Raw genomic sequence first — 7581 nt, forward strand, 5'->3', positions numbered from 1 at the left:
CCCGCCGAGCGGGGGCGCCGCGCCGGGCCCTGCGGTAGAAGCCGCCCCCGCCCACAGCCGTGCCGTGCTCTCTCGAGGGCTCGCTCCGGGTGTGCGGTGACACCGTCCCCCCCCGTGCAGGTTCTATCTGATCGCTGGCGGGATCCCCCTCATCATCTGCGGGATCACAGCAGCCGTCAACATCCACAACTACCATGACAACAACCCCTAGTAAGTGTCCCTGCTCAACCATGCCTTCCTCCCCAAACGGGTGGCCTCCCTCTGCCGGGGCAGGGGAACTGGTGGCACCGGGAATCCAGGCAAGCTTGGGAAAGGCCGGTGAGCTTTTTCCCAAGAGCTATCCATATATAGGGAAAAGAAGCAGCCAGGCAGCCAGCACGCCTCTGCAGAGCCTGTGCCATCGGGGCAGGGGTGCTGAGCATCACAGTACCACGACACGTGGCTGCCGGCTGTGCAGGCACCCAGGTCTGCTCATCAAAGCCCCTTTCCTCCCGTACAGCTGCTGGCTGGTGTGGCGGCCCAGCCTGGGGGCTTTCTACGTCCCCGTGGCTTTCATCTTGCTTGTCACCTGGATTTACTTCCTCTGCGCTGGGCTCAGCCTCCAGTGCCGACCGTCACACCAGAAAGACGTCCCTGAGCCGCTGGAGCCACCGCCGCGGCTGGGGGGTGCAGGCGACCTCCTGACGGACTCTGGGTCCATCTCGGTCACGCTGAACTCAGGGCCGCCCTGCCCCGAGGCGGACGGCGTCTACTCTCTGCAGGTGCAATTCTGGGCGCTGGTGACCACCCACACCTTGTACATCGCCCTGTGGACATTTGGTGCCATGGCCGTGTCCCAGCGCTGGTACCTGAACATCATCTTCAGCTGCCTCTATGGCATCACCGCCGTGGCACTGGGACTCTTCATCTTCATCCACCACTGCGTCCGGCGCCAGGACGTCCTCAACTCCTGGTTCTCCTGCTGCCCCTCCTACAGGAACGCACTGCCCATGCAGGCGTACGTCCATCCCGGGCTGGCACCGGAGGACGGCTCGCAGGTCTTCATCGGCTGTGACCCGGAGGTGGCTCGCTCTGGCGCCTCCTCCTCCTCCTCGCCCAGCAGCGCCGGCTCGGCGGGAGGCCGCTGCAAGCTCACCAATCTGCAGGTAGCCCAGAGCCAGGCAGACGCCCGCCCGGCCGCCTGCCTGGAGCCCCCACCGATGGCAAGACCGCCAGCAGGCACGCCAGCAACCTCCACGGCCGCAGGAACCACCGGGGCAGAACTAAGCAGTGCCGGGACGGGAAGCACCACCGCTTGAAAATGCTGCGGGGCCCCTCCTCGGAGCATCCCTCCAGCGAGAGCGGGAGCCTCCACAACAGCCACTCCGAGAGCTACCACAGCGGCAGGAACAGCCCCGTCCTCAGCAGCCGTGCAGGGCCACGGGCCCCCCAGGACGGGGAAACAGCCCCCAGCCACTCGGAAGGCAGTGATGGCGGCCGGCGGGCGCCCGACTTCGCCGAGGCTCGCCGGAGGAGTGCCAGCAGGGACAACCTGCGGCAAGCCAACGCCGCCGAGAAGGAGGCAAAGCGCCGGTCCTACCCGCTCAACGTGGCCAGCCCTCAAGGGCAGTACGACATCAACCTGGCCAGCCACAAGCCTCAAGGGCAGCAAGTACAGTACAGCAAGTACGACATCAACCTGGCCAGTGCCGACAGCGTGGCTGGGATGAAGACCGGCCTCTGGAAGAGTGAAACCACCGTGTAAAGGTGGGGAAGGACCGGACAGCCGCAGCGCCGCAGCATTTTCCTCTGGGAGCCGCAGCTGGAGCTGCTCGGGGCGCCTGCGAGGAGGCGACGCTGCAGGAATCGCCACATGCACTAGTGGGGACAGACGGCGCGGCCGGGGGCTCTGGCTCACCCCGGGCGGAGGGCGATGCCGAGCCCGACCTGTCCCCCCGAGGAGGCTCAAAGCTTCCCGCAGTGGCGCTGGGGTCTCGAGGTGAAAGGCAATCCTTGCTCTTCAGCAGCCTGAATTGCAGCCGTACTTTAATCACTCCTGCATGTCACTTAAGACTGATCCTAAATGCTATTTTATAATATACAGAGGAAACAAATGTCTATTTTTCAAAGCTATATTATTGAATGTATATATGTATAGACAGATCAGTAAGTGATGCGAGTGTCTCGTTACCGACCAGTGTTCTCTGGGATCGGGCATGCCCCCGCGCGCTTTGGCAATAGCCCGCTCGTGCCGCGACTGCAATATTCCCGCCGAGGGGACCACACCGGGCACCCTTTATGTACAGGCACAGTAGCGCCGATGCCTGTGTGACATCAGCCTGAGCAAGCTGCTTTTGAGAGAGTCAGAGAGCAGCTTCTCCGTCTGAATGTTTTTACATGCAAAAGTTTTTATCCGTGTGTGTTAGACACCAGCGTTTAGCCCTGTGGGTTACGCGGCTGCCAAAGTAAAAGCCATATTGCAAAGCAAGCACAAGGTAAGAGGAGCCTCAGCTCCAAGGCGAGGCGATTGTCTGCACTGTTTTAATGCCAGACACTAAAATCACGGCCAGAAGAGGCTCCCAGGCCCTCGGAGGTGTAAGCTATGCAATGGGTTGGGCTGGCGGAGCCGTGCCGATGCCAGAGCCGAGACTGACCCTCTCTGCCAAAGCACCAAAGAGCCGAGCCGTGGGCAGAGACCCAAAGCAGGTCCTCAGCCTAACCCAGGGGTGCATGCTCAGAAAATACTTGGGTTTGCTCTTAGGAAGGCAGAGAAACCCCCCCCAGCTACCAGCCTCGCACTCGTGTAAGACAAGAGGAAAGCGCTGGGGAGCAGGGACCATTCCTGGGAAAGTGGGAGAATGATGCCAATTAATTAGGGACCTTCCTTGGACAGTTCACATGATGCATTCAAAGGGCTGGAACTTGGATAAGCACTTATTTTTTTTTCCCCATTTAAAAACAAGTCCCCCCTTTTTTCTAGCATGCAGATAAAAAAAACCCACCACACTGCAGGCAGCAGCAGGCTCTGGGAGCCTTCCCCTGCCAGGTCTTGAAGGTTTCCTACAACGAGAGGAGGTCGCTTACCCCACAGCTGGGCAAGGAGCACCCCAGCCCTGTGCTGGTACAGTTCAGTGCTACCTGCTGCCTGCCCCTGCCCACGCTGGGCCGGGGCTGTATTTCACCCCTCGTCCGGCATTGAGCCCAGCTGACGCCGACCGCAGCCGTAAGAGTGATGCAGAGGTGGGATGGGGGCCTGGTGCCTTCTCTGCCCTTTCCAGCCTCCCCCCCGCCTCAGTTTTCTCGTGTGTCCAAATGGGTTTCATTATTTAGCTACCTCCCAAGGGGTCGCGAGGACCGGGCAGGGGCCGGCGGGGAGGGGGAGCCACAAGGAAGAAGCACTCGGTGGCGGATTTGTCTCGGCGTCAGAAACCCTCGGGGAACCCTCACCCCGCGGGGCTGGGGCACCCCTGGGCTTAATGCGGTTCTCCCGCTCCCCGCCTGCCTCGACTTCTCTGCCCAACCGACGGCTTAAAGCACGTCTCATTACACCTGGTATTTAATAGAAATTAAATCCTTGTTGTCGATACCGCAGCCTGCACAGTCTTGCTGATGCTCAGTTGTTATATATGCTTGCTGCACTGTGACAGTATTATATAAAAAGCTTTGTATTGTTAATTACACTTTTTTTTTGGGTCTGTTTACATTACAAGCAAATGACATATCAACAGAGAGCTTCTTGCAATATAGGTGGGGGAGGGAGGGGAAAGTATGCCAAAGAAATGTCTTTAAAGGGGTCTTTTTGCATTTTTATATAAATAGAATGTTTCTAGCAGATATGTTTTGTTTAATATATTAAAGATTTTGCCAATCTGTCAACATCTACTGTTATTTCTCACAGACTTCGCGTTTTATTGAGTGAGCAGCACGCTGCCGCGAGCAGCCAGCAGCACTGTGCACACACCGTCCAAAGCTGCGCCTTTGCCACGGATTTCCAGCAGCTTCACATCCCTTATTCAACCAAGGATGGGGTAGTTTTCTCTCGGCAAGTCGAGGTTTCTCCTTGACCCTCACAAACCCATTCTGTCAAAGGAGGTGAAGCATGAGAAGGTGAAACCGTCCCCGGAAAAGCCGGAGCAGCGCTACGGAAAACCAGCGCCAGTGAAGGTGCTGGAGACCTTCCCCTGGGCGTCGCCCCCCGTTGTAAGTCCACGGGCTCACCAGACTCATTCGTGACGCCGCCCCGCAGGACTAGGACTCACCAAAACACCTTTTACCAGAGGCTGCAAGGAGAGAGAATCCAGAAACCGGTCCTGGCACCTGCGCTTGTATTTATTTCTATCAGAAATGTAACAGAACCCAAAGCAGTCACTCTATAAAAAGCCCCATTTTCATCCAGAACATGAAAGAGGACGTGGCCCACTCCTTCCCCGCGACCCCGCTCCCTTGGGCAACTGTCCCTGCAGTGTTCGATGGCTCCGTCACCGTCGGGTTTCATGCTTTTGGTCCCACAGTCCCTGCTGCCCCGGCGTCTCTGGCAGCACCATCCTCTGGACCACGCCGGCGACAACCATCTTCACGGCCAGGCCTTGGCCTTCCTGAAGGCCCGGATCTCCTCCGGGCCCCGCAGGTACTGCTCGATTTCGCTGTCGGAGATGGGCTCGTCGCCGGTGATGGCAGAGTCCGAAGCGCTCGGGGCTGCGGTCCGCAGTCTCTTCCTTGGATTGATAAGGCAGGGCGGCAGCAAGGGCCGCGGGCCGCCCTCATGCTGGCGTTTCCTTTCCGAGGGACAGCCCTCCTCCTGCGCTGCCCCTCCTGCCGCGGGAGGAGAGCCGGGGGAGCCCTCGCCCGGGGCCACGGCACGCTGCTCCTCCTCATCCTCCAGGCAGAAGGCATTTTTCAGCAGGAAAATTCGGTGTTGCAGCAAGTCCCCGATGTGCTTGACCACCGTTTTCTTGTCCATGTTAAACACCCTCAGCCAAGCGAGCTGGGAGGCCATTCTCAGGAGGATCTCGAGAAGCTCCTTCAGCCTCAGGTGCGCCGGCGGCGGCAGATCGACACCCGCCAGCTTGCAGAACCGCGCGAAAGTGCAGGTGAGGCGGGCGGCGGGCTGCAGCGACTGCCACGACAGGAAGGCCGCGGCCGTGACGATGGGAATGGGGTGACGGCCGGTGACCAGCCACGTCTCGCTGGCCAGCTCCACGATCTGCATTGTTCGGGCGACCATCTTCTCCTTGTCCTCCACAAACGGGGCAGGGACGTTGGCTGCGTGCTGGAACAGCTGAAAGCTGCAAGAGCAAAGAGCCCATCGTTAGCACCAGGACACAGGGAAGCCTCACCACGCAGCGCCTCAGTAATCCAGCTGAAGGCGGGAGCTGGCTGCAGTAAGGTCCTTTAGGACAAACGGGAAATTTTTCACGCTGAGGGTGGTGAAGCACTGGCACAGGTTGCCCAGAGAGGTGGTGGATGCCCCATCCCTGGAAACATTCCAGGTCAGGTTGGACGGGGCTCTGAGCAACCTGATCTAGTTGAAGATGTCCCTGCCCATGGCAGGGGGTTGGACTAGATGACCTTTAGAGTTCCCTTCCAACCCAAACTATTCTATGATTCTGTGATTCTATGAGCCCACCCTGCTCCTGCGATGGGCTGCTGCTCGTGTTACCTAGCTAAGTGCTGCACTGCCCACTCTCCAAACTGAGGAGAAAGGGGCAGGAAGAGAAGAATCACAGCCCAGGCTGTGACAAGGGAGGCAAAAAAGCCATCACAGTCTGTAAAAACCCCAGCACATACGTGGGCCATCGCCCCCGGCCCATCAGCAAACACCAGTCCTGCTCCTTCGGCTGCTCACGTCCACCTCGGGGCTACTCTGTTGTACTACGGTCGCTGGATGGAGCAAGAACACGATGAAGTTCGTCATTCGAGGGACAACAGAGTGCACTCCCAGATCACGAATTTCAGATGCTGCTGCACCAGTACTGCCACCCAACCCAGCGGGCTCTCCGTAAATGTGCCCCCCCTTAGCACGCAGGGCTGCGAACTGTCCGAGGGAATACTTTTCCAGTTGATCTGGTTTTGCCTTAGAGCACTCAGCAACAACGTGCCCGTGCAACAGCACAGGTCACCCTGTGTGTGCTTGTGGACTTCTGCCCTGGCCATGGCTGCGTTTCAGAAGCTTTTCCACCCACGGTGTCAAACGTGGGACTCTGAAATGGCTGAAAGGGGCCCCGTTACCTGTTCAGGTGCGTCTTCACCAGATCCCCCAGGCTCAGGGCCGGCACAGAGAGCCCGAGCTCCTTCTGAAGGCTCAGGTAGACACTGGCAAACAGCTCCTGCTTCACGTAAAGGAGGGAACAGATCGTCCCCATCGTCAGTGGCCAGTTGTGCTGTCGACAAGTGACAAAGATGCAGCAGCCCCCCAGGAGCTCCTTCTTCTCCAGACTGACCAGGTGGAAGGAGGGGTGCTGCAGAGCTCTCTGGAAGTACGACACTGCCGTTTCCTCGAACACCGTCGGGAGCTGGAGGACTTTACACAGGTCCTGGACCCGCCTGATCCCTGGGAGAAGACACCACCCTTAAAGATCAGCTCAAGCAGCTTCCGATACACACCTCTCCTCAATATTACACTGCAGCCAGCAACCACCCAGCCCCAGGCAAAGGCGCGAGAGCAGCCCAGTTCCTGCAGCCCTGCAGACAGCGTGAAAAGATCCCCCAAGCCCCTTGGTGCAGGTGAGGCAGTTTGCTGAAGGCATGCACGGGCTGGACGCAGAACTAACTGCCTTCTTCATGCTTTACTGCCAGCTCCGAAGGCTTTTACCATTTCAGAGAGCGTTAGAAACGTGTTAAACAAACTGGAGCAGCAGCAAGGGGGAACCGGGGTGTGAAGGAAACCGAACGGCACGCTCTTACCTCGCTGCAGGCAGCGGCTCAGCTGCTCTTTCTGGCCAGTGCTCTGGGAATATGCCACCTCTGAAAAACAGCCAGTGTTAGGCCAGGTAGTCTCGCAGTGACTCTGGGGGACAGTGTCGCTTAGATTTTGGGCAGCCAGATGCCCATGGTACTGGATTTCAATTATCAGAACTGACGGGTCTTTGAGGCCACCAGACTAGAGCTGGCAGCACAGGTTAAGTAATAGTGAGGAGCAGGATCCCTTCAAGCCATCGCTTCTCTACAAACAGAACCAGCAAACAGCCTCGGGGCTACCCCACTACACTTACAAGAGATTTAAATGCCAAAGAGCAGCTCACCACCGGTTCCAAGCCTAAAACCTGGCAGAGGAGCGCTGTCGGTCTGGCCCTGTAATGGAAAAACCATGCCGGTCTTTTGCCTAGGGAGAGAGGGGGAGAGCGGCTGGCCTAATCCCGGCAGCGCCCAGCACTGCCCTCCACGCAGGGGCCTTTCGACACCAGGAAACCTGCGGGCGGGCAGAGCGTGGAAGGACAACGGCCCCTGGGCCGACTAAAATGGCTGCTCGGGGAGCGCTTCCTTCCTCAGACCGCCTCAGAACGCTCAGTGCAGGCTTTTCACACACAGTTTTGCACCAGGCCGAATCCAAACGCCCCCGGACGCTCGCCCCGCGCCCAGCCGCGCCGGTGACCCCCGCCGGGG

The 7581-nt window shown here is 58.8% G+C and overlaps 2 protein-coding genes across 2 annotated transcripts in view; one reads left to right on the forward strand and one right to left on the reverse strand.

Moving 5' to 3' along the window:
• Nucleotides 1-1889, forward strand: part of ADGRA2 (adhesion G protein-coupled receptor A2) — a 27272-nt gene extending 25383 nt beyond the window's left edge. The window contains 3 exon segments of the mRNA XM_019471339.1: nt 121-210; nt 500-1167; nt 1170-1889. Of these exon segments, the coding sequence (XP_019326884.1) occupies nt 121-210; nt 500-1167; nt 1170-1744 (1333 nt within the window). The 3' untranslated portion in view covers nt 1745-1889.
• Nucleotides 1890-4285: 2396 nt separating this feature from the next.
• Nucleotides 4286-7581, reverse strand: part of BRF2 (BRF2, RNA polymerase III transcription initiation factor subunit) — a 4905-nt gene continuing 1609 nt past the window's right edge. The window contains exons 2-4 of the mRNA XM_009279600.1: nt 6883-7078; nt 6208-6529; nt 4286-5264 (exon numbers count right to left, since the gene is read on the reverse strand). Coding sequence (XP_009277875.1) covers nt 4553-5264; nt 6208-6529; nt 6883-7078 — 1230 coding nt within the window. The 3' untranslated portion in view covers nt 4286-4552. The remainder of the gene's footprint in view (nt 5265-6207; nt 6530-6882; nt 7079-7581) is intronic.

The sequence above is a fragment of the Aptenodytes forsteri genome, unplaced genomic scaffold (genome assembly GCF_000699145.1).
Source record: "Aptenodytes forsteri isolate BGI_AS27 unplaced genomic scaffold, ASM69914v1 Scaffold298, whole genome shotgun sequence".
In the NCBI taxonomy this organism is placed as follows: Eukaryota; Metazoa; Chordata; class Aves; order Sphenisciformes; family Spheniscidae; genus Aptenodytes; species Aptenodytes forsteri.